The sequence below is a fragment of the Pinus tabuliformis genome, chromosome 1_2 (genome assembly GCF_031772625.1).
Source record: "Pinus tabuliformis cultivar Carrire ecotype Pingquan chromosome 1_2, CPIR1, whole genome shotgun sequence".
Lineage (NCBI taxonomy): Eukaryota > Viridiplantae > Streptophyta > Pinopsida > Pinales > Pinaceae > Pinus > Pinus tabuliformis.
Window position 1 is genome coordinate 1,084,803,087 of NC_142298.1, and position 27,874 is coordinate 1,084,830,960.

Sequence of the window (27,874 nt, forward strand, 5' to 3'; positions counted from 1 at the left end):
GACTTTAGAAAGGCTTTCGATACGGTTCCTAGAAACAACCTTTGGAATAGATTAGAAGAGCAAAAGGTTCCTTTCAAGTTGAGAGTTGCCACTATAAGATTATACGAGAATGTAATTGCCAAGCTAAAAAGAAATGAGGGGTGGTCGAAAGATATTATATGTAATATTGGAGTTAAACAAGGTGGCCCCCTCTCCCCTACCCTATTTGGCATTTGCATCGACAAGCTTGAAGGTTATTTAGAGGAAGCAGGTTGTGTTGGCACGATCTTAGCTGGGACAGTCATCATCCTTCTTCTCACAAGGTGCCTATATGATCTTGATAAGCAACTTAGGCTTTTTAAGGATTTCTTCTCTACCATGGGTATGACTGTTAACACTGACAAAACAAAAGTTATGGTTATCAAATCCAAGAAGGAAACTTGCACTAATTTTATGTATGACAATAATAACTTGGAGGAAGTGTATTCTTACAAGTATCTAGGAATTGATATTCATCACAAGCTCAACTGGAACTATAGCATTGAGAAAAGGGTTAATGGGGGGTGGAAAGCTTATTTTGGTCTTGAAAATAATTGTGAAACGACAAACCTCGTAATGTGGGATAAAAAGGAGTTCCACTTTGAAACTTTAGTCACTCCTGTTAACTTATATGGATGTGAGGTTTGGGGTTGCAGCATCTCTAGAGAATCCTGGAGAAATATTGAGCAAATCCAGAAGTGTTTTATAACATATAACCTGAAAATTAAAAGCAATACACCCTATCATATTCTCCTTGTAGAAGTAGGTCTTTCCCCTATCAAGAGCCTAGCTATGACTAGGCTTCTGTTGTACAAGCAAAAACTCAATAACATTGGAGATCATAGACTTCCTAAGCTAGCTTTAAATTCCAGCCAAAACCACCCAAGGCTCAAGCGGGGGTGGTATAAAGACACGAGGGCTTGGTTAAACCTTTGGGAGATCAACGAGAATGATGCATTGCAAAACATTAATAACATTAAAAACATTGTTACTTCTAAGTTCAAAGAAAAAATGTGGTGTGAGAAAGATTTAGCAGTTAAAAGAAAATTAAGTTAGTATAAGAAGGTCATCAACCCCACCCTAGAAGATCAAAAGTATCTCTCTGTTTTAACTAGCTCAAAGAAGAAAATTAATACGGCGAAGATTAGAACGAACTCTCATGAGCTCCATAGTGAAACAGGTTGTTGGGCAGTTCTTAAAACACCATGGATGGAAAGGATCTGCCATCTCTGTGAGAATAGGAACATCGAGGATGAAAATCACTTCCTCTTAGAGTGCCCCACGTACAACCACATTAGATCTCAGTTTCATAATCTTTGTTGCAATACTGACCTTCCTAGCCTTTTATGATGTCAAAATTATAGTGAGCTCAAGAGGCTTCTCTCCAAGCTTTTTGAGCATAGGAATAAAATCTTAAATCAAACTAAATAATTTGTTTCTTTAGGTCTGATAGACCAAAGTTTGGTCTCAGTGGACGATAACCACCACCACCATCATCAAAATAATTTTATTTATTTTCTATTTCATTTTATATATATATATATATATATATATATAATTTTTATTTATGTTTAATTTATGATGGTGGTAAAAATTTATTATAAAGTAGTAGAGATTCATTTTAATTATAGATTTGGTAAATATCTAGATGGATCAAATCTCTTTTTTTTTATAGAGTTGGGAAAAATTCTTAACTAGAAAAATTTGTCCCCTTTACTTTCCGAAAAATTATATATATATAACACTTTTGAATGTATAAACAAATTCATATCAATGAAAAATTATATTTTTCAATGCATAAATAGATTCATGTTGGATTGTGTACACTATACAACTTAAACTTTTATTGTTGGGTTCCACACAAAATTTACTTAAAAATATACTACAAAAAATAAAAATATAAAATAGTGAAACTATTGGAAATGTTTTACCAATAATTTATTTATTTATTTTTTTCAATCATTTTTTATAATATATAAAAAAATTGCTTATCCTTTCATACACATAAATATTGATCCACATTTAAAACAAATAAATTATTATTAGTTATTTTTTCAAATATCACATTAATTTAATAATAAGAATAAAATAAATTAGGCATTTAGCTCTTTTTAGTGTAAATAAAAATAATTGAATTTTTATACTTCTTTTCTTTGTACATTAAAATATTTTATTATAGTTAATATCATTCTTATTATTATTATTATTAAATATTTTTTCCTATTTAAATTAATTAGTATAGATATCCAAATATTCTATTAAAGTGTCGTATTAAAATATTTTTTAAAAATATATGAATTATACATCTTATTCCTAATTAAAAGTGAAAATAAAATATTTGTTTCATTTTTAATTATTTTATCTCTATAAAGATAATATAAAATTATGTTATTTCATATGGATATTGAAATATTTTTATTTATTATTGAGAATGAGTAAAATAATTTTACCACATCTTTTGTGTACTAACCATGTATATTCATTTTTGTTTTTCTACTATAGCCTCTATTATTTATTTTTTAGAGAATATTTTACTTTTATTTTAAAAGGGACACATGTCAACTACATCTTTATTGCTAATAAAATCACACATCACCTTCATACTGTATTGTAAAATATACTTATAGAGACAAAAACATAATAAAAACAATAATTACCTATTTATTTTTTATTAAACATGTGTAAAATAAAATAAAAAATATTATAATTAATATATTTGGAATGTATGAAAGTAAATTTAAATATTAAAATAAAGACTGTTCGATAAATATTATTTGCATATAATTTTATTTATATGAATTTAATTTTTTAATTTATATATATATATGTTTATTTTATTTTTTATTAATAGAAATATGTATATTAATATTCTTTTTACAGTAATAACTAACGAAGATATTCATGATTTGTAATCAATGATTTCTAATATATAAATAATTTATCAGAGTGTCATTCTCCATATAAGTTTATACAAGGATGATTTTAAATCTATATAATGGAATCTGGATATATTAAAAAGTAAATGGATAATTGACACCATAATACAAATTCCATCCGATGTTGTACTACCGGTGTACAGTGATCACTACACCAACCAAGTGATTCTGCTTGCATTTTTTACATATATACTACCTAACTATGGTATTATAGATCAAGTACTTAAAAGATTAATTAAAGGTTTATGTTTAAACATGCCTTCTTAAAAGATTAATTAAAGGTTTATGTCTAAACATGTTAAAGCATAGATATATAAAATAAAAAATAGAAAAAATTATGTTAACGTGGGTGCAGTAACATGAGAAGGACCTTTGATTATACTTGTGATGTACTTTAGCATTAAAATAGTACGATGCGGATAAATTTCAAGAAATGTAAATGGTAAAAAGGTATCTATGTGAGATATTCATATCTAACATGATAGCCTTTGAATTGATAATTTTATAAAGAGAGAGTAATATTCCTGAGTTCATTTATAGCAATACCTCACAATTATGCAGAGCTTTAATATGATTGTTGGGTATAAATTACAACAAGCGTGTTCAAATTACAATACTTTAATGGTTATGACTTAGATCCATACAATAATGAACATAGAATATGAAAACTGTATTTTAGATATGTTTTTCAAAATTTCTGACCCTCGTCTATTCATGTGAGAAGAAATAAACTAAATAAACTACTACAATAGACATGAATAAATAGTTTAACTCATAAAAAAATATCAAATAAATCATTTAGGATTTTTGAAGATGGGGCTACAAGATATGAATAAATAATTTAAAATAATATATGAATATCCCCATAAAAAAACCAAATAAATCAAATAAATGTGAATGAGATCATTGTATCGTTTGTACATTGAGAGCGCTTCTAATAACTAATGTTTTAAGGAATCACTGTTTTGTGTTACAGGGACTCGTAGGAAAGTCAAGAATGGAATCTCTTCAACATTTCAAAAGGCCATGGACTCATGAGCATGAACCCTGTAAATATCTCTTGGATGCCGTGAAGGTTTTATCTAAATTCTTAAAAGATACATTTTCAATGACTGTTAATTGAAAGTTTTGTTTCTTAATTTGCCATAGACATCCAATATGATGCAAAATACTTTTTTATTGGTTCGAAGTTGCTATGTGATTATCTGTACGAGCTGAGATTACAAATAGCTCTCAACATTTTATGGTTACGTATTGTTTAGGCAATCAAACCGACAATATTGATTGGGCCATCAAGAGTTAGAAGAACTTTCACAAGGAAGTAATTGAGGCTATTTCCTCTTACTGCGAGGTATTATGATGTTTCTGCCTGATTACCTCAATGGACGAAGCAAATGACAAAATCCGTTGATATGTAAATAGTTGCCCTACCATGTCTGCTCATTTGTACTCTATTTACTTAGTTAAATATGTTAAGCTCAAATTGTTGGTTAAGAAAAGGTTCAACGGTCTTTATATTAAACTGGAGCCTTGCATAAACCTGTTATTGTAGCTCTCTCGAATCCAACTAGCCAGTCAGAATGCACTGTAGAGGAGGCCTATACTTGGAGTCATGTATGCCTGTATATATATTAATGACTGAAGTTGAGATTATATCCAGTTAGTTTTGGCATTTTAAATGTGTTACTTTACGAAGACTAAAGGGCCTTATAATGGTCATTCTTTTCCCTTGATATTAAGTCTAATAAACGAGTGGCACTAAGACTTACATTGCAGGGGCGTGCAATTTTTGCTAGTGGAAGCTCCTGTTACCCTAAATGGAAAGAGCTTTACTCTTGGACATGTCTTGTGCATTTTCACATTAGATTTAGTGAGAACAAAGCGTTCTTAGGGTTGATTATATTCATTGTAGGTTGAATTTGAATGTTGTGATTCTCTTAGTGGATGTTGGTTTTCCTTGATATTGGCATACTGCAATTGACATATTTTTTCCTTTCGTATTGGTATTTCCTTCGGTTGGATTCTCACAGTATTCACACTTCTGTTCTTTCTTTTCGCTTTTGCAGGGCCACAATGCCTACATTTTCCCTGGGTTGGTTTAGGAGTCATCATGTCTGGAATGCATAGGAGTCATCATGTCTGGAACGCATCATGTACATGACGATATGATGTTGGCAGCTCATAATGATTTATCATTTCGTCCTTTTTCTGTCTCTAGGAATTGAACTTTACTGTGATAGTCAAGAATGCATTAACTTTTGTCCATTAATATGCATGACACATTCTTAATTTTCTCCTAAATTATTTCTCGGTAATCTGTATTTAGTTCTAGGTAATCTTGATTTACTTTCCGTTGTTAGCGATTTTTAACTCATACTACAACACTGTGACAGTCCGCCAGCCCAGATGAAAGGTAACTCTCAATAGCTTGACATAAAATATCAATGACATTTTTGGAAAAAAAAAAAAAAAAACTCCTCAAAATATTTTTTTTAACAAGTGTTGGGAATTTCTGGTAATTCCAAACAATATATGAATAGAGAATGATGCTCTGTTTTAACACAAGATCTTAACACAGGGAAGCTAAGATTGTTTGAGAGAACAAAGTTTTACACACACACAAAACAAACTGTATTAATTAATAAAACAACTGTTGTTACAAATATCTTCCTCTCTCAGAGGGATTACAACCAGAGAACGCTTCAGTTCCACACAAAAAAATTACTATGTCTTCTCCAGAAAATTTTACACTGTTGTGTGTAAAAATTTTCTTTACATTCACTACTATGTGAAAAATTTTTCATTCATTTATGCTGCTGCATATACCATTACATATTCGTTCTCTTAACAAAAAAAAAAATTACATTCGTTGCTACGAATTCCCTTTCGTTTTCACTCAACGAAAAACTTTCTTCACACTGCTGCGTTTTTCACACTACATTACATATACAATGAACTACAAAAAAAAACATATGATATTACTAGTTTCTTGTATCATACTCCCGTGAGTAAAAAAAATATTATAATTAAAACCCTTACCAACAATCTACGAATCACATTAAATTTGATTAATTGTTTTACTGAAACACTGGCAGTCAATGAAGCTTTCACTTCACGTCAAGTCCATATGCTGCAAACTTGTACACAACCGTTGATTCAATCGGACTGTCGAACCATATCACGCGACTCTTTCTGTCGATCTTTATGCTCCGGGGAAAATTGCTTTGACAAAACCACTCAGCCACGTGTCTGCTGATTATTGTTATCGCTGCCCTCCGGAGAATACCACTGCTCGGTGAAAAGCGGTTGGGGAAAAAGACTGGCGATTTCCTGGAAAATAACGCGGCAGGGGAAATTAACATTTCAACACTCCCCTTTAATTTCAACTGCTGAGTTATCAGTCATACCCAGAAATTTCCTCAAAAACTCAAAACTTTTTTGCCCCAATGGTTTGGTCAGAATATCAACAACCTACTCCTGAGTTCTACAGTGTTTTAAGACAATTTCTCCATTGTTCACCAATTCCCTGGTGTAATGAAACTTTGTGTCAATGTGTTTTGTTCTCTTATGAAACACAACATTCTTGGATAATGCAATAGTTGAGTTATTGTCACAAAAAATCACAATTCTTTTTGCTTGTTCTTGGCATAAACTTCTTAACATCCTTCTCATCCAAATTGCTTGACATGTTGTTGTTGTAGCTGCCACATATTCTACCTCTGTTGTAGACAACGCTACAATAAACTGTTTTTAGAAGCCCATGAAATGGCTCCTGAACCCATGTGAAAAACATAACCCGTTGTGCTTTTCCGATCATCTACACTTCTAGGCCAATCACTATCAGTGTATCCAATTAAATCTGAACATTCTGAAGTAGTATATAAAATGCCAAACCTTTTAGTACCTTTAACATACCTCAGAATCATTTTGCTGCCTGCCAATGTGCTTCTTTTGGCCTCTCCATGAATCTGGAAATCAAACTAACAACATACATTATATCCGGCCTAGTTGCAGTGAAATACATGAGACTGCCAACTATGCTCTTGTACAAACTAGGATCAAAATCCTTGCTGTTGTCCTCTTCGCTGAGTTTTAATCCCATTACTGTGGGAGTGATTGTTGCCTTGCTCTCCTGCATATTAAATTTTTCCAACACTTCATTAACATATTTCGCTTGTGAGATAAAAATCCCATTTCCATTTTGTTCTACTTCTATTCCTAAGAAGTAACTCAGCAAACCCATGTCATTCATTTCAAATTCTTCTTTCATGACTGTTTTGAAATTTTCAATAAGATAATCATCATTACCTGTGAAAATAACACCATCAACATATAACACAACAATTAGTAATTTACCAACCATTTCTTTGATGTAGAGGGTGGGTTCTCCCTCACACTTTTCAAATCCATTTCCCAGTAGATAGGAATCTATCCTATTATACCACGCTCTTGGTGCTTGCTTCAGCGCATAAAGAGCTTTCTTCAATCTGCACACTTTGTGCTCTTGGCCTTTCTTTTCATAGCCTAGAGGTTGTTCAATGTAAACCTCTTCCATTAACACTCCATTTAGGAATGCTGATTTCACGTCCATTTTGTAAACTTTCCACTTGTTTGTGCTGCTATGGACAGCACTGCTCTCACTGTTTCCATTCTTGCAACCAGTGCAAAAGTTTTCTCACAGTCTCTCCCATACTACTGCTTATATCCTTTGACAACCAGTGTTGCCTTGTGTCTTTCTATTTTAGCTTCAGCGTTACTCTTGGTCTTGTAGACCCATTTAACTCCATTGATTTCCTTTCCTTTTGGTAGTTCAACTAAATCCCATGTCTTGTTTCTTTCTATGGCATTGATCTCCTCATCCATAGCTTCTATCCATTTCCTATCTTTAATTGCTTCTTCGAAATGAACAGGGTCATCAACATGACAATATAAAGCAAACAAAGAGTTCATACCTTCATTTTCTGCCTCTTGTTCATAAATGTCATTTAAATTTCTGAACTTCTTACCTCTTTCATTTGGTGTACAAGTGCTTGAAGAAGCACTTGAATTTCCTCCTTGTGGTGTGCTTGGAGAAGCACTTTCATTTCTCCTCAAGGGTGTCTCTTGCTGCTCTTGTGTTGGTGCTGCTATTTGGGGATGTATTTCAGCCATATCCTCACCATCTTCATCATGTGACAAAGAGTTTTTGACATTCACTGTTTTCTTTATGCTTCCATCCCAAGCTTCCTCTTCAATGAACTGAACATCTCTACTCACAATCAGTTTCTTGGTGGATGAGTTATACAACATGTAAGCTTTGGATTCCTCACTGTATTCAATGAAAATACATTTTTCCCCTTTGCTGTCCAACTTCTTCCTTAGTTGATCTGGAATGTATGCATAAGCCACACATCAAAAAACTTTCATGTGGGTGACTACTTTCTTTGTCCCACTCCATGCTTATTCCGGCACTCTGTTCATGACTGCTTTTGTAGGGCATCTATTCAAAATGTACGCTGCACAGTGTACAACGTCAGCCCAATAATCATTTGGAAAATGCTTTGATTTTAACACACTCCTTGCAATATTCATGATTGTCCTATTCTTCCTTTCGGCAACTCCATTTTGTTGCGGAGTGTACCTAATGGTAAATTGCTTATGAATTCCATTTTATCTACAAAAACGTAGAGATTCTTTGGAGATATACTCACCTCCTCTATCAGTTCTTAGAACTTTGATATGCAGCCCGCTTTGGTTTTCTACAAGTGCCTTGAAATTGCAAAATCTTTCAAACACTTCATTTTTGTTCTTCAGGAAATAAACCCAAGTTTTTCTAGTAAAATCATCAATGAATGTTAGAATATAGTGGTTGCCTGCAAGTGATGGAGTTTGCATCGGTCCACATAAATCTGAGTGAACAATCTCTAAGGGTACTTTTGCCCTTATGCTTTTCCCAGATGGAAAACTTTCTCTGTGTTGTTTTCCCAAGATACAACCTTCACAAACGCTGTCTGGTTTCTCTATCAATGGTAATCCTCTTACCATTCCTTTTCTATTCAACAAGTTAAGACCTCCAAAGTTGAGATGTCCAAATCTCAAGTGCCACAACCAATTTTCGTCTTTTGGTTCGCTTTGGAAAGACTTTTGTGTCATTGCTGCTATTTCTTCTCCATTTTTTAAATCTTCTTTCATTTTGAGAGGGAACATCCTGTTCCTTGTCATCTTTACTTCAACAATACATTGTTTGCTGGGTTTTTTATCCATGATGGTGCATATATCATTCACAAAGAAAACATTGTACCCCTTTTGAACAAGCTGTCCAATACTTAAGAGATTACATTTCATTCCAGGAACATAATAAACATCTGCTATGGTTTTCTTTTCACCTTTCTTTGTCAAGACATCTACTTCTCCTTTTCCCATAACAAAAACTTTATTATCAGTGCCTAGTGTCACTTGTGACTTCACATTCTGATCTAACATAGAAATCAGGGCTATGTTTCCTGTCATATGGTTACTGCAACCGGAATCTAGGAACCATACATCCTCACTCTTTTCTTCAGCCATATTACAAGCGAAAAACAAATTATTTTGGCTGATATTTTCTCTAGTGAAATTTGCACTAGTTCTATTATTCATATCATGCTGCTTCTTCCTACATTCATTTTCATAATGCCCATATTTTTTACAATAGTGACATTGGACATTGGATTTATCATACCTTTGTCCTTGAGCATGATGTTGTCCACTTTGTTGGCTGTTGCCTTGGCCTTGGTTCTGATTTGGATTGTTGCCTCATTCTTTCTTGTTTCCTCTGCGTTGACCTCTTCCTCTTCCAAAGAACATCTGGGTCTTAAAGGCATGCTCTAGAGATGAGTTTTCATTCCTACTCAATCTCTGCTCATGTGTTAGCAGTGATGCATGTAGTTCATCAACTGAAAAGTTTGTGAGATCCCTTGTCTCTTCTATGGTGGTGACAATCACATCAAACCTTGAGGGTAGACTCCTTAATAGTTTTTCCACAATCCTCCTTTCTTCAAGAATCTCCCCATGAGACCTTATCTGTGTGACCAGACCAATCACATGTGTGAAGAATGAGTTAATATTATCTGACTCCTTCATGCAGAGGTTCTCAAAATCTCTCCTCGGCAACTGTAGTTTCGTTGTCTTCACTTTCTCCATGCCCTGATAGGCTATCTTGAGAATTTGCCATGCTTCTTTGGAATTTTTAGCTGCTGCTATCCTTGGAAACACACTCTCATGCACTGCTTGATACAAAAAGTAGAGGGCTTTAGAATCCTTCTTCTTATTTCTCTTCAACAGATCTTTCTCTCCCTGAGTTAAGTTATTAAACTCATTCTCATCTGTTGGTTCTTCAAAGCCATCCTCAACAAATTCCCATAAGTCTCGGGAAGCAAGCAAATCTCTCATAGTTATTGCCCAATACTCATAGTTTTTTCCATTAAACTGTGGGAGCTGAGTATTACAAATACCCATGCTAGTGCTGGCTCCAGCCATTCTTGCACTCTTAACTATGCTTCAAAATACTTGACTGTGTATTTAAAATAACTGACTGTCCTCAACAAAAAACTAATCTTGAGAAATACCTTGAATTCTTTCTTGACTGAGTCTTCACTCTGTTGGAGAAGCTGCTGCAACAAGAAATCCTTCCTTCAGCTTCTTTGACACCTTCTAAGAGCCTGAACAAGCTCCGATACCATGTTGGGAATTTCTGGTAATTCCAAACAAAATATGAATAGAGAATGATGCTCTGTTTTAACACAGGATCTTAACACAGGGAAGCTAAGATTGTTTGAGAGAACAAAGTTTTATACACACACAAAAAAAAAAATTGTATTCATTAATAAAACAATCGCTGTTACAAAGATCTTCCTCTCTCAGAGGGATTATAACCAAAGAACGCTTCAGTTCCACAAAAAAAAAATTACTCTGTCTTTTCCAGAAAATTTTACACTGGTGTATGTAAAAATTTTCTTTACATTCACTGCTGTGTGAAATTTTTTTCATTCATTTACATACCATTACATATTCGTTCTCTCAACAAAAAAAAATTACATTCGCTGCTGCTAATTCCCTTTCGTTTTCACTCAACGAAAAACTTTCTTTACACTGCTGCATTTTTCACACTACATTACATATACAATGAACTACAAAAAAAAACATATGATATTACTAGTTTCTTGTATCATACTCTCGTGAGTAAAGAAAATAATATAATTAAAACCTTTACCAACAATCTACGAATCACATTAAATTTCATTAATTGTTTTACTGAAATGCTGGCGTTCAATGAAGCTTTCACTTCACATCAAGTCCATATGCTGCAGGCCTGTACACAACCGTTGATTCAATCAGACGGCTATCGAACCATATAGCGGGGCTCTTTCTGCCGATCTTTATGCTCTCGGGGAAAACTGCTTTGACAAAACCACTCAGCCACGTCTCTGTTGATGATTGTTATCGCTGCCCTCCAGAGAATACCACTGCTCGGTGAAAAACAGTGCAGGAAAAACACTGACGGTTTCCTGGAAAATAAGGCGGCAGGGGAAATTAACATTTCAACACCAACCACAAGAGACCATTGGATAAAAAATTTAAACGCATTTCACACGCAAAATGCCTTGTTTTACCATCAAATCCAACTCTGGTTCCGCCTCCAACATAAATGAGTGTTTGAAGGCGTAGTTCAAACTTCAAACACAGTTTAACGAGTTGACATTTTGTTAGTATGTTATGATGTTCTGGTTTTTTATTGGGATTCTGTAAATACTCTTTGCTATTATTTTGGTTTTTGGATTTTTAATGTTAAGATAATTTTGTTACTTAAATTTCATTTAAGAATGTTAAAATAAATTAGAACCGTTTAAATTTAATAATTTAAAATTAAAATTTTCTATTTAATAAAAAATTCAAAATATTGTAAAAATATTAAAATAAATCAGAACCCTATAAATTTAATAATTTAAAATTAAAATTTTCCCTTTAATAAAAAATTCAAAATATTGCAAGCATGTGGAATGTTTAATGATCTCGTATGGAATTCCGTATCCAAAGAGCTAATTATGGAAATCCGTATTCATTTTAACAAATTGGATTTGGACTCTACCTTAATGTCACCTTGAGCTACAACAATATGTTCGTAACAACGCCGTCATGTTTTGTAAAAAATGCAGCGTGTTTTATAACGCAGTCATTTTAAAGGGTCAGCTTTTACAGCGTGTTCATATTTTAATAAAGATGCTTTTCACAGTACACTTCGATCTCAGTGAGGGTTTACAGTACTTTTTAAAGGGAGGTATTATTATTCTTCGTGTGCATTCATTTAGGAACGAGAGATCTTCCCTATTTCAATGTCCTTGAGAACCGGCAATATCGAAGGGAAAAGCAAGATGGAAATGGAAAAGGAGATATGGAAGAGATTAACACAAGACCTGTTAATGGAGATTTTGGCAAGACTGCCTATGGAAAGCATTGTGAGGTTTCGCGCAGTTTGCAAAAGTTGGAAGGAAATGTTTCAATCCGCGGAGTTCAGAGAGTTAGTGGCCACCTCAGTGGTTTCTTCTAGTGAGGCATTTATCATTGTTCAGGGAAGGAAAGGGTATACATCCCTTCATTCATCTGAGCCGTCGTACGTCAAAAACCTATGGATTAGTATAGAAAATGGCTACAAATTTCGTAGTATGTCTTTGGACTTTCTTCCAAGCCCTGTTGTTGTGGTGGCAGCTTGCAAAAGCATATTTTGTTGTTGGAGTGGAAAAGATAAAATTTACATATGCAATCCTCTCACCCAAACCTGGATAAAACTTCCACAACGTTTTGAAGATACAGCGTGGGATTTCGTTAGTCTAGCTTTTGATACATGCACGGCACGTTGCACCCTTATCATGGGAAGCAATTCTACACAAGATGCCGAGGAGTTTGAGATGTGGAAAGCCTTAGGAGGAGTAGCTTTACCTGAAAATTTTATAATCGTAGAGATGTATGATTCCAAGACTAATAAGTGGACTCTCTTAGAAACAACTGTAGACAATCTAGTTCGACCTCAAGGGGAAGGCATATACTCGAATGGGAGATATTATTGGTTAAATGAATTATATGACAGGGAATGCTTGAGCATAGTTGCATTCGAAGTGGAACAGAAACAATGGAATGTAATCAACGGGCCACAGGACATAACAGTTGGCATCCTCTCACGAATACGTGGTGACGCATTTGTTACTGGTTGCGAAGGGCGTATAGTCTTAGTTTGTACGCGTCACATTTCTTCATGGGAACTCAGTATAGATGAAGTAGAAGGAGAAAAATGGTCTCCATATAAAACAAGGGGCCTTGAGCCGAGTTGCCTGTTGTTTTGCATGGACATGGCAGTGAATCATAGTGGCTGTTATTTAGTCTTTCAACCCATAGCGAATATTTTTGCAGTTTGGAGCGACGAAGGAGAAAGGGTACGGAGGATAGGGTTTGGACAACTAGCTGATTTTTCAGATTATTTTCGTTCTCTTGTTTCAGTGCGTGCCTTCCAAGTAAACAATATTTTATGGCCCTAGTATATATAGCGCTGCTTAATTCAGTCCTGTTACTGCTTTTGTCTCTGAAGCTCATTTAGCTATTTTTATAGTTGTGGAAAGCAGTGGTAGATTTTGCTGTTTTTGTAAATTCTCTACACTTGTGTTTGGAGGGTTTCTAGAACTGCTATGAATGTGTGTTTTTGTTGAAACTTTATTCCACTTCTGATGTCATATATCAATGTTGGTGATCAAGACTGTCTTTAATCGTTAAAATCTGTTTTGCAGTGACCTATTTTATTGGGAGGTTCTTATTTCGTTTGTATCAATTCTTTAGTGTAAACTTGTAATTTTAGGTGAAGATATTCTGTTTCCATTTTGATAATAGAATAGCATTATTTAGCATTATGTGGATGGAATTTAAAATGAGGAAAGTAAAAGTCGCATCCTTATAGAGCTCGCCTAAAACAGCGAGACACGATAAAATCATATAGATGTTTTGCTGGCTGTTTTTGAGGCCATGGCTAAACATGTTTAGTTTTGTGAAATTATAGGTTTTTTTTGGGTGGAATTTTGGTTTCTGAAAAATCTATTCGTATTAATTTATGTAATCAGGATTATATTTATTGCACTTTGGAGAATGGAGACTTTTTTTTTGGGATATAAGTTGGTAAATGTCTAAAAAATGATGAAGTTATTAGTTTTAGTTATTGAGTCTGTAAAGTTGTTTTAATGCAATTTCCTCCAATTTTTGTAGAAATTTACTGTACAAATGACATCGCATTGTTGGTGATTATTTCGAAGTGTTTGTACACTACTATAGGCTGAAGATTAGAGAATTAAACAACATAATGTTCGAGTGATAGTGAATTAAAGGACAGAATTTTAGAGTGATTCTTTTAGTGCTGGTTAGTGTCGAGTGGTCCATTCCAGAAATACTTGGAGTGATTCATTTAAGAGTTGATATTTAATTTTTAGTTTTTATTTAATGGGCAATTTTTTTTTAATCTATATTAATTTACCTAACTTTATTACCTTTGTTTTGATTTTGAAAAATAAATTTGTTTTCATGTTTTAAAAGTGTAAAATATCAGATTTATAAATTGACAAAAGAAAAATTGTGAATATGCCATTTATATTTTACTAATTGCAAAAAAAATGATTAACCTGCAATTTACCATCAAATGATTGGGAACTCACTTTGGTGTATATTCAGATATTTATCCTCCAAGTTTAAATGCTGAGTACCTCCAACATTTTAGATAAATCTGTGATTCCACTTTGTGTCTGCTTTTTCTAATCTTTGCCAGCTCCACCTCTACCTCCGGGCTTTTACACAAACATCCCATTCCTAAAATTTTAGTATTGCAATATAATTATAAAAATTATAGGTGCTAGCTGAGAATCGTCTCATGGTTTTTTCAATTTACTGTTTTGTAGGTATAATAGATTATACACTTATGAGTTGTAGTTGAGTAAAAATTTTTATAACCAATTATTGTGTCTATAGAATCAATAAATCCCATTGCTATATAATTATGAATGAGACCTATTGTGATATATTTGAGCGTGAACCACATGAGCTTCATCTAATTAAAAAAGTTCTGTTATTGCAGAGAAAACACTTCCTAATTAAAGCCGTGCACAAAAGCATATATTTAGGTGAAAATATTATGGACTATTTCAAATGTTTTTAGATATTTTTCAAATCAACTAAACCAATACAAAATAATGATTGTAATTACAATCACGTATAGAGAGAGAACACTCACTGATTTCAGTTTTTACGCAAAATGTTATTGATTATTTAAAAAGAATTCAAAACATTTAATGGTGTAACAGACTTACTATAAAAGAATGGCAAGGCACATCGGAGATATGTCTCTTCTTTTACCATAGTTAGATTGACCGAAGGGGTAAAACTTCTGGCTAAGGTATATCTAAGTTTCTGATAATTGTCATACAGTGAATCGGAATTAAACTCTCGAAAATATAATTTTTAAAGGCTTCGGCCAGAGCACTCTGCATGTCTAAGCTGTTCGGAGAAAATAATTCCAATTACGTGTTCTTGTTTGCTGGGTGTTATAACTGTAAATCTAGGTGTCATATTTGGTTTTACTTCAGTTTTGGTTAGTGGTGTTATAATTAGTTTTAGTTCAATTTTGGTTAGTTGAGTTTAATTTGTTTTTTTTTTTATCGTTGAAACTATACTAATTCTATTATTTACAGCAACAATAGCGAACAGTTACATCCAGGATTACAGGTCGTCAGAGGCCTGGGGTGGCACTCTGGATCATAGAGCTTCATTAAAACAACTACCCGCGCAGGGGCCGTCTTCTTGTAACTAGGCACCCACGCAGGGGTTATATCATTGTGACCGCTACTAAAACTGGAAGCCCATGCTGAGGCAGAGGAGCTTTGGAAACCAAACAAAACAAAAAAGTCTTTCCCACGCAGGAGCAAAAGAGGAAACTGTAAGAAATTCATCAGAGTCCCACGCAGGGGACGAGACACGCACTGAACAGCAGAATTGTCAAACCAAACAAAACGATTCACGCCAGACATTACGCAGTGGCAATAGGGAAAACAACATACAAAAAAACCTGGGCTCGAGCTGAGTACTGGAGCTTGGCTGAGCCAGCAACTATTCATCCGAGTCTTCCTCCGAATCTTCCGGATAGATCCAATATTCGCCTTCTGGTGGGGGTCCCCAGTCATACTTGGCTTTACCCTTCGCGGATGCTGGTTGGGAGGCTGGTGGAACAGCTCCTGGCTCTGAATGTGCCTCTGCTTTTTCCTCAGCAGCCTTGGAAGTCTCTGCAGGATGAGTTGGGGCACTGGGTTGCTCCCCTCCTGCATGATGCATTGGGGCATTGGGTTGCTCCCCCCCTTCTTCTTTCGCCTCTTCCATGAATAATACTGAAACATGAGCTTGAATGCTTGAATTACCTTGGGCATTGCTGAAAGAGAAAATCGCTGAGCCAAACGCCGGCAGCGGAGCAGCTCCTGGTTCCCGTGGCCCGGCGTCCATGAATTGCTGCGTCTGGATGGGGTTGGCTTCCTCCACCCTGTGGCACAGACAGCGGCAGCAATTTGAAGACGGGTTGACAGGGGGGCGTGAAGGTCCGCCTCGTCCTGTGCCGCGGCGACTGAAGGGCCTCTGTCTTGGCGGCATGAGTTCCAAGCTGCCTGCAATCCTTTTAGCTGCCTTTCCACCGTTTCCGAGATCCAGAAGGTGTCTTCGTGCTCGCTCTCTGAGCCTTGACACACAGACTCCCACCTCCACAATTCGAACAGAGAAACATTCCCAAATCGCTCCAGTCTTATGCCGCAGTGGTTGGCATTGGTTCTGGTGAGCCATAACTCGCCTCTGCCACAGCGTATGGTGCTCATCTGAATCCATAAATGGCCGTCCCTTCGAACCATTGCTCTCACGCTTGCCAACCAGGGCGGCGTAGAGCATTTAAGGTTAAGTTTGTGCTTGAGCCCGCCCATGTAAGCCATGTGGCGTACTATCTTCCCCTGGCGTGGCACCCGCATCCGGGTGGGCTTTGTCATTTTGGATGAGCTTATCCAGCTCCTGGGCTTGAGCATTGTCTGGGATCACTGTTGGGCCTCCTATGAGGAGTGTATGTTTGTGTTCTGCCCCTATGTTGGCAAGAAGGTCGGCGACTTTGTTGCCTTCTCTTTTTGTGTGAGAAAAAGAGATTGCCCTGTTACTGCGTAGGGCATGTTCAATTGCTTCTAAACGTGCTGCCAGTCGCCAACTGTTTGTGATTTTCTTTGCGTGAGAGCCATTCTGCAATCTCTTGGCCATGTTTATAAGAATCTGGGAGTCTCCTTCCACGATCAAGGGCTGCAATTGGAGGTTTTCAGCTAGGAGGAGCCCTTGCCATAGTCCTTCTATTTCCGCTGAATTGTTTGTATCCCAGCCTAGGGATCCCAAAAATATTTTCAATGGTGTGCCTTCATGATTTCTGAGGATGCCTCCAAAGCCTGCTTTTCCGGGATTGCCTTTGGAGGCTCCATCAAAATTGAGCTTGTAAGAGTGTTTAGGTGGGGCACTCCAGGTATCTTTGCTTGAGTCACTGCTAGTGGAAGTACTATTCCGGTTCTGGGATTGAGAGATGTTCAGTTGCCAATTGCTTAATATGCCTATCTCATTATCCAGCGAGGGAAAATCTTCCTTTGTCCAGGAGTGGAGGTTCAGTGTTTCATTTAGGTTCCCACATAGTTTGATCCAAACCTCCTCGATCCGAGTGCTCTGATTTTTGAAGATCCGCTTATTCCTTTCTTTCCAAATACTCCAGGATATGAGGCCCGGTAGAAGATTCCACAAGCTATTGAGGAGTTCACTCTTGTAAGGGTTCGGCGGCCAGTGCCTGAGAGATTCAGTGATGTCGTCTTGTGTTCTGCATCTCTTTTGACATCTGAAGCCCGCCTTTTCCCATAGTTGATTAGCTAGAGGGCAAGTATCCAAAAGGTGTTGAAGCGTTTCCTCATTTTGGCCACAGTTGGGGCATCGCGAAGGTCCATGAAAATTCCTTCTTCTTAATTTATCCCAGGTAAGGATTTTTTTGTGACTGACAAGCCATAAGAAGTAGGAGATTTTGGGCCATGATCCGAAGCTCCATAATTTGGTCCAGATGGGGTCCGGGTGGATATTATTATTGCAGAGTATCTTATAAGCTTCTGAAGTGGTGAAGTCCCCTTTTGGCCTGTATCCCCATCTCAGGATGTCGGCCTCTTCATTATATCGAATTCTTCTTTTATCCAGCTCCCTCTCTAGAACCCCTGTATTCTGTAGATCTGTGGTAGTGGCCCATTGATTTCCATGTTTCCACTCCCTGAATCCGTGTTTCATTACTGGCCCCCAGTAGTGGTGTATCTTTTCTTGCTGCTGCTCCTGTCTGACTTGTTCCAAAGGTAGATGGAGGGTGTGAATGAGCTTTGGCATTTGATTCCAAGCATCTGTCCAAAACCTTGTTGTTTGACCGTTTCTCACTTCCCAAAAGCTATGTTGCTGTATTAAGTGATAGTGCTGTTTGGCCGCATTCCAAAGTTGAGTTTAATTTGTTGATATCTCTTATGTAACCTTATTTAATTGTTACTGAATAATGAGAATGGTGGTTTTGCTTCATTTTTATTTTGAATTTTTTTTGGGGTCTTCCATTCCTGCAATCTTTAACATAGTATTTTATCAGCCTGCATAAAACTTTTTGAAAGCAATATTTGAAAATATTAAATTGCAGAGAAGAAAAAGTTGTGGAGAAGAATTAAAAACCTAACAGCGGCCAACTCAGTGAAGGCCAAGAAGCTAGAATGAGCCGGATTGTTTCCTTCCACTAAAAAAGAAGGCTAAAATATTTTAATTTTAATTTTCGTGAATTGACCCATTGGCGCCAGAGTAAAGTTCATCGAGCTCCATTATTGACCCAACCGGCTGCCTCAACCAATCACGTTATCCTTAATTTTTAACAAATCATGTTACCTGAAATTTTGTTTTGCCGAGGTTTCCCTTCACCAGTGGAGCATTAGCCAAGAAATTGTTTTAAAAATGTTCGAAAAGTCCAACTTTGGTTCAGAGACAGTCTGCTCTGAAAAGTGATGGCTCCCTATCTCCTTCACGAGTCTTGGAAGTCAGTTCCACCCACCACCGTTTCAGCCCCCTTAATCCTGGGCCAGATTTCTAATTTATTTTAAAAAAGAATAGGAGTTTTGTTATTTAAAAACAAAGGATTATGTGACTTTTCAGAGGGGTTTAGTTCATTTTCAAAAGGCCTTATTTTGAAAAAATGTCATTTCTCATAAAGCACACTGATTGTTTTAAAAGATGGTGTTATTCAAATTAATTGTGAGCATTGCAATATAAAAATAATAATAATAAATAGTTTGTAAAAGGTTTTGTGAAAGTGTTGTTTTTATAGAGAATTTGTAGATTTGTTTCTTTTGTAGAAGTTGAGTAGCAAAAAAAGCCATCACAAAGATGCAACTGCAAGCATGTGTTATGTCTATAGGTTTATTTGCTTGTTGAGCTATAGTCAACCAACACTTGGCAAATGAGAAAAGTTAAGACATTGAGAAAGTCAAAGAAACAACAAGAGTTGTGTCACATCTACTTGAAGGAGTTGGAAGACAAAATTCTAAAGAATGTCTTCGCATTAAAATTCCTAAATGACAACATTTGCCCCTTATTATATATGTGAATACAAAATTTATTGTTGATGGGTTTGATGCGATTGTAAACTGTCCAAATTGTGCCACTAATTGGCCCAAAGATTCACTAAAAATGGAACCAAACTCACCATAAGAATGTGGTTCCACTTTTGGCTTGTGTGGTTCATCCAATGGCATTGGAGCAAGGGGAATAATTTTGTACAAAGAGTCTTTTGAAACTAGATCAAATCAAAATGTTGGGCTTAAAAGTAGCTTATTCCTCAATCATCACCCCTCCCATCACAACATCATTGGATATGGGAGGTAACAGAGACTTGCTAAACCAATGAGTTAGGATTTGGTGAGTTATATTGGCCCTTGTAAATCCTATGAAACTACCTCCCTCCCATCACAACATCATTGGGTATGGAAGGTAACAAAGACTTGCTAAACCAATGCGTTAGGATTTGGTTAGTTATATTGGCCCTTGTAAGCCTATGAAACTACCTCCACTCATGGTTGTAGTCAAAGGTATGGGTGGTGGTGTTTTGACACAAGGATGCTAAGAGATCTATCCTTATATCATACCTAATTGAAAATTAAAGTGCATTAAGAATGCCATGGTCAAGAACCAAAATTCACAAAAGGAAGCACCTTCTAACTTGACATGCCATTTAGCAAAACTTATAATCAAAGTTCTTCTAAAAAGGCATAATTGAATACTATCATATATCAATGAATTAGATGAGCATGAAAGATGGTATGCCATTAAGTGCGTCAACGGGCCTTCTCTAAGTTTATCATTGAATTTCGATATGTCAGATGGTAGATTTATAGGAGTGGTTTTTCATTAAGGATTGTGAAGGATGGGGTATATTTTCAATCATGAGAAAGCTAACAAACCTATTGTCACCAAAAAAGGAAACTATGTATTGGAAAATGTATTTTGGAAGAAGGAAGAAGTCTAATTTGTAGAAAAGATAAGGAAAATCCATATATAGGTACATGAGACACTATAGAAGTCATAATAAAAATTCAAGGTTGAGCATGATCAACATTGTTAGCAATCAATCCTTTTCTCCAACCTGAAAGGAAAAAACTCAGAGGTAACTACAAACTTCTTTAGGTTGAAAGACTGGTCTTTTTCAACCGACGGGGGGCTCTCTCACTCTAAAAATATAAAGTTTAAAGACTTTAAAGCACAAATTTTTGAAGAGACCAGGTCCGAAAAAGGAATTCTGAAGTATTTGGTTGAAGTATGAATGGTCGAAGAGGATAATAGCATGTGATCAATTTGACTTTCTATTCACTTTACTTATGCAAGTAAAATCAACATCCTCAATAAGGGCTTGTTAGGGATAACTTTGCTCAAAAGAGATCTGTTGTAGTATAGAGGAGAAAACAAAAAACACAATTTCTTTCCTTGCATATAACAACACTGCTCATACATAAGAAAGAAACTAAACATAAGAAATAACATGCATGAGTACATAATATTTCATTTTCAACTCAAATATGAATACAACCGTTTTAGAGTATCTTAACTAAATTCCAAACTCGCTGAGATCACTATACCCATAAATAAGAAAGTATGGAGAAGAATTAATTGAATAAATGATAAATAGACAAAGATAACTCCAAATTGTCATACCATAAGAATCTTTGTAGACAATAATCAATAACCCTCAAGTCATAAGCATTATATTCATAAAATGGGTCACAAACACTCTCATAAACTCTAATAACGAATGCAAACAATGCTGAACCAACAACAACCTTTTCAATCTATTTTTCCAGTTTAAATAAACATACAATAGCAAATCCAAGTGTCTAGATGCTTTGCATCATTGATCCAATAGAGGATCAAATCAAAGTAAAGAGGAAATATTTTTGTTGTTTTAAAGTATTTTTCTTCTAATGATAAAAATAAAATAAAATAAAAAAGCATTCATATTTTAAAAAAAACAATAAATCACTGTAAAAACACTCTTGTTTTCGAAGCATATCTTCATGGATCAAAAGCAGCAAAAATAATGACATTTAACTGTTGATTGCGTAGTGATTGGGTAACATTTTGGCAACCATTGTGTTGGCACTTTTCTTTCAAAATTGACACGTGGCTGGAAATTGATGGTCTGAGTTGGCTACCACCTCTACTACATGTTCACCCCTTTAAGCTTTGACATATGGCATCTTTGTTGCACCCGTGAACACTTCCCACAAACTGAAATTGAACTACACGACATTGGTGACCTCAGAGAAGCACTGTGCAACATTGGTAAACTCTGAAAACACTGCGTGGCATTGGTAAACTTAGAAAACATTGTGCGACAATGATAACCCTCTGCAAATCACTGCATGAACATTGGTAGTCTTTGTCCGAAACTATGTAGCAACTGCGTAGTGAGACAATGTTTTGGGTATATCTCCCAAACAGTAATACTTGTGTAAAAACTGAAGGAGGTTATTGTAGATGATACTTTTTTGAAGATAAACCTCTCTCAGTTTCTCCAAATTCTTCCCCAGCTTCCTAGAAAATGCTTTGCAAAACAATGACTTAAAACAAGAAATTTACGAATTACGAAAAATGAGCTTTCAATATGCATTTGAAACTCTAGATTTGTTACACTTGTGTAGAAAAAAGAAGAGGATATCGTTCACTGGTCCATGATCGAGAAGAATCTCTTTCAGTTTTTTGAAATTTGGCTCCATGCATTCGGAAACAGTGTTTCAAAATGATGGCTAAAACATGGTATTTTGCGCAACATTGTGTAGTGAATCCAAGTAGCCCTCCATGCCTTGTATGGTTGCACATCTCCTTTGGAAAAATGGATCAAAGAGTTAGGATTTAAATGTCTATGTGATGGTGTATATTCCTTTAAGTTCTTCTTTCCTTGTTTGCAGGATTCCAAAATCGTTGCTCCTAGTTTACGGAGGGGTTGCATAGCGACCTCTGCACAAACTTCTTCCAAATCGATTATGAATTATGAGAATGGATTATGAATTTAGGGGGGGGGGGTGGGGGGGGGGGGGGGGGGGGGGCAGTATAATGGCATGATTATGATGTGTGAATTGAGGGATGAAATGATGATAAATGGCGCATAGAAGGAGTACATAAAGGTTAATGATAAATAATGAATGATGGACATGGGAATGGTTACATCGGAATATAATAGACGCCACTAATAGACCTATAAAAATTTAACAAATGAAACTTGATTGCTATGGTTTTAATTTTTGATAAATGGAAACCCCATGTAATGACCCCCTAAACTATGACAATAGTGATCATAGGCTAAATTGACATAGAAATCCCCAAAATTATGACTCAAAAATCATAATGAAAGGTTTCAAACTCAAACACCCCTTCCCATTAATGATAACGACCTTGATGACCAAATGAAAAACAACTTTCATAATGACTTTCCAGGCAGTGGTTAGTCAAACTCATAATAGTGATTTTTTTTGTGAGTTTGACCCTTTGTATGACAATAAAACTATGAATTTTCGAAGACCTTCGACTAATAAAATAATAGACTCTAACAAACATAGATCAAAGAAGTTGTTCAAGGTGGGAGGTAGATTATGGCTACAATTGAATAAGGAGAGGCTATAGGTTGCTGGTAAGAAAATCAAGGCTTTGAGATATGGTCCCTTTGAGATACTGGAAAAGGTGGGGGATAATGCCTAGAGACTTATTCTACCCCCATGCATGTGCATTTACTTAGTTGTGATTGTGGAGAATTTGAAGTTCTATGAACCTCCCATGATAGATTAGGAAGAGGAACAATTCCTACCTTGTGTAGATGATTTGGTATCAGAGATTTAGGAAGAGTTGAAAAAAGATATAGTTTTGTAGTAGACGTCTAGAAATATGAGACAAGGGTAGCATGACTTTTGGTAGACTGAGTTGAAAGGACAACTTTCAAACATAGCTAAATGGTACACTTGAAAGAAGGTAGAGGAAACTTTTCCTTACCTCATTTAGTATAAGCTTCTGTGGACCAAACTCTTCCCAAAATGGATAGGTGTGGTCCAAATTAGATCATTATATTGTTTGTGATAAATCTCATTGCTTTCAAAGTGGAAAAATTGGAGGAATCAATTGATAGAACCATTTTTACCCACAAGACCCAGTTTGGCAAACTGGGGTATCAAACCTTATAGGAGCAATTTTAGATGTCAAACAACATTCCTTTGGGGGTAAAGCTTTTCTACTTTAATGGCACATTTTATTTTTCATATTCTACACACAAAGACCTTCCAACAGTGCAAAAATCACCTTAATCATATTACGTATGCAAAATTTATGCCACTTAGAAGTTTACCTTCCTGTTTTCCCCACCATAATTCGAGAGGATTATATTTCAACCACTATTATTCATGGAAAATGGACTAACCATGTGATTGTGATGAAGAATAATTTAGAAGATTCCATACTATAACTATAGTTAAGAGTTGAGTGAGTCAAACCTAGCCACTAGTAGGCTATCATAATGTGTTATAACCAAACCACTAGGAGGAAAAAGTGTTCCACTCATTTTGAGAGTATTTTTTCCATAAACAAGTAGAGTAGCCAATAGGGATAGGGAGAGAGAACACAGAGAGGATTTTCACATAATAGTAGCCCGCAAGCTACATGCCATACTTCTTTGTACCGACATCCATTTTCTATTTTGAGGAAGAGAGTAGTGCGGCCTCACCATCCATATGACTTTCTCATGAAAGGTTTTCTAAGGAAATATCTTGTGTTAATTATGTTTGTGAGTTTTTATTTATCCATTTTCTGTTTTCAATAAAAATAATAATTTTCATGTATATGAAATCAAAAATAATCTACAAATCCAAAAATGTAAAGAGAAATAAACCTTAATAGTGTAGATTTCAATTTTTAAAATATAGTTTATCTGATCTATTATGACGAACTATCAAGTGGGATATCCATGATAATTTATGGACCAGTTTGGTAAGAATTAGACAAGCTATGTATAAAATTATGTTCATTCCTTGCCTTGGTAGCGTCAATGATTTCAATTTTAGTCACTTTCTCTTTACCATAAAGTATATTTCATATATTATGGTAGAAAAAATCATGGGGTTTTGTTGTACAAGCCCAATTTTCAAATGTAGTGACTTCAGGTTCAATTTTTTTATGTCTTTACCATTTATTGTAACCTTACCCACTATGAGATCATAAAATATTTCAACGGATGTGATCACTAAGCCTTTTCCTAAAACACTTGCCTATCCAAGGGTTGGCTATGACAGAGTTTAATTTTTAGGTTCAAATCTTTGAAAACAATGATTTCGAGCCTTAATGTATAAGCAATTTCTATATGCTTTAATTCAATTTCACCTTTGATTTTATCAGGGGTTTTTGAATTATCATCAATATGGAGCACTATTAGAGTGAGTTTGTTATGAATTTACTCAATGTTACTTTAATACACACTGGTTTTAAGCTCTCTCTCTCTCTCTCTCTCTCTCTCTCTCTCTCTCTCTCTATATATATATATATATATATATATATATATATTAGAGTGAGTTTGTTATGAATTTACCCATTGTTACTTTAATAGATACTCGTTTTGCTCCGCATATGTATTTAGTGAATCATATATATGGATTCACTAAATATTGGTGATAAATAGAAGAAAGGATTTGATTAAAGCATTTTTTAACACATTTAATACTTATAAATATTTTCTTTATGAGAATGTAATATGGAAGAAGGAAACTATAACATAATCCTATAACACAATGTTAAGAGATTGGTAATATTTGTTTTTTATAGCTTTATTCTTTTAATTTTTAAAATCTTCAAATACCATGCATTCAATATTGTTAATATTAGTGTATATCCCATGATCCAAAGTAATGCTAAAACATATATTATCAAATGTATACTTTATTTTTAGATTAGATGGTATATATTATATTATGTAAATCCTAGCATAAACCATATAATTTTTGAGTTCTTATTGATAACATTCAATAGTTTTGCTTTATTGGTCATCTTATATGTCCTATCAGATCTACTTAGTCATACCTCATATATGCAAACACTATGGCATATCTAGGTCGAGGACATTTGAGTTTGGGCATATGGAGATTTTATTGTGAGTGTTCCATGCAATTTCAACCTGAGATTCATGATTCAATAAGTCACTTTTGTGCTATGGTCATTTTGTGTTTTTTTCTTACGACAAATATGTAACATTTTTTAACATAACTGTATTATTGAAGGGTAAACTTTAATAAAAAATTTATTGGTGAAAGGTTAATTTATTATCAAAACATTAGTCTTTAAGAGTAAAATTTTAAACACAACATTCTTTGACAAAAAGTATAAAGACCCAAAATATCTTATAGGTAAAGAGAAATCCAAATTACAACCCTATTAGCTTAACAAAAGGGAAGATGGTCATTATACGTGATCGCAATCAGGGTTCCCATCAAACACTGCTTCATTCCATAATTAAGTGAGGTTGAACCAAACCAAACCAACACTTTACAAGATCAGGGCATTGACAATGCAAGAATGGAATAACAAATCTCAGATGATTCTCCCATGTTAAACCAAGCCTGTATCTTATTAGTCCCTTCCCTTCGAGTTGCATAGAGTATCATAATCGATTTTAGACAATGTACTAGTCGTGCACGAAAACCAAAACAGATTCCAAAAATATTAAACCAAATTTTCATGGAATTATATATTTCTTTTTAATTTTTTTTATGGGTTTTCATGATTTTAATCAAAGTATAAACTTGGGGGTCTTATTTGACCTCTCCCAAGGCACTAAGCATATTATAAGGTAGGATATAGACTAGAATAGGTTTTTTCTTGGTAAAGTAATGCTAGGATTACCTAGCATTATGACACTAACAATAAATGTTTAATTGACTCCTTTTGATTCCCTTTCGTGACATATGGGACATCTGGTTCAATGATGTATGACATAGGGCCTCTTCCCATTCCATTACTATGGGTGATCTTATCTTTCTTCCAATATTGGCCTCCGCACCTTTTCCTTTGCGGGATCAAGGCAAGCCATTCAACTTGCAATTCAATTTGCAATGGCATCTGCAACTCAATCTACAATGGGATTAGGGTCAGTCATTGGTGCTAGTTGTTCCACGGAAATTCTCGTTGTTGGGAGATACAACTTTATCTATTCGAAGAAAGAATTCTTTCGTTTTACGTACGAGGATAGATGCAAGGACTAGGAAATAATAACTTAATGTATAATGCATGTTGGACTTCAGTTCAACAAGACTCAAAATGAACACTGTTGTTGATTAGCTGGTAAGTGGATCCTTAAGAAACAACTTGAAAACCATGGATCCTTAAGAAATAACTTGAGCAATACTTTTTTTCTATACTTTTAGGCATTGACATTTCTCTTCTTTTACTTCTATGAAAAATATGCAAAATGCCTTTTTCCTTGAAAAATATGGAGTAAATAATAGATTGTGATTTTATATGAAATTGAAATTTAATCTGAAACAATGCAATACAAGGAAATAAAACTGCCTCCACAAACTGAGATGAAAATTATCACTGTGTTCAAAATTTTATTTGTGCTTACAAAAATGTAATTGTCTCCCACGAAAATGGAATCCTTATGATCTTCCTTTCCCACTATCTGTTGAAGAACATTTTAGTTAGGTTGAAATTTACAAAGCAAGTGTTTCTCTAGCTAATCTGGGCTATCTCAATAACAAGGGACGCTGCATTTGTTTGGAAATAAAGGAAAAATCGAATTTATGAACTAAATACAACCTACATTTAACATTTCCAAAAGCTTGGAGGATTTTGATTTGTGGGTCGAGTTTGCCTCTAGAATATTCTCCAAGAGAAGTATGCTAATTTAACAAATTTATTGGCATTTTCAATTAACTATGGGAAATGTTGAGAAATTAGTGAAAGAAGAATAAAAAAAACAATGCAACCTGAGCACACTTATGTAGAGATTCGGTTAGAATGCTGGAGAGGGAGAGCTTGGGATTGGAGAAATTGGCTTGTAGAGAATTGGAGAGAGTGGGAGAGCTTGTTCATGCTGCTTGTTGAAGAATATGAGGTTTCGAGCCTAGTTTGGATCATGGGGTCCTATATTTTATGAGCAAGCAAGGGTCTATTTTGGCTTGTATACTAATTTCTTCTTGGTTTTCTTGGTTTGAGAGTAAGGCCTCATTTATTATTTTTTTGCATCTGATCACCGAATAAGAAGTCCCTTGTTGTTCACTATTTGATTGCCT

General features: G+C 35.1%; 1 protein-coding gene across 1 annotated transcript; it reads left to right on the top strand.

Annotated features, from left to right (window-relative positions):
• The first annotated feature begins 12,304 nt into the window (after positions 1–12,304).
• Positions 12,305–13,501, top strand: LOC149209929 (F-box protein At5g49610-like). The gene has a single exon (XM_089398816.1). It carries the CDS (start codon positions 12,305–12,307, stop codon positions 13,499–13,501), a length of 1,197 nt encoding a protein of 398 aa, XP_089254942.1.
• Positions 13,502–27,874: the final 14,373 nt, after the last annotated feature.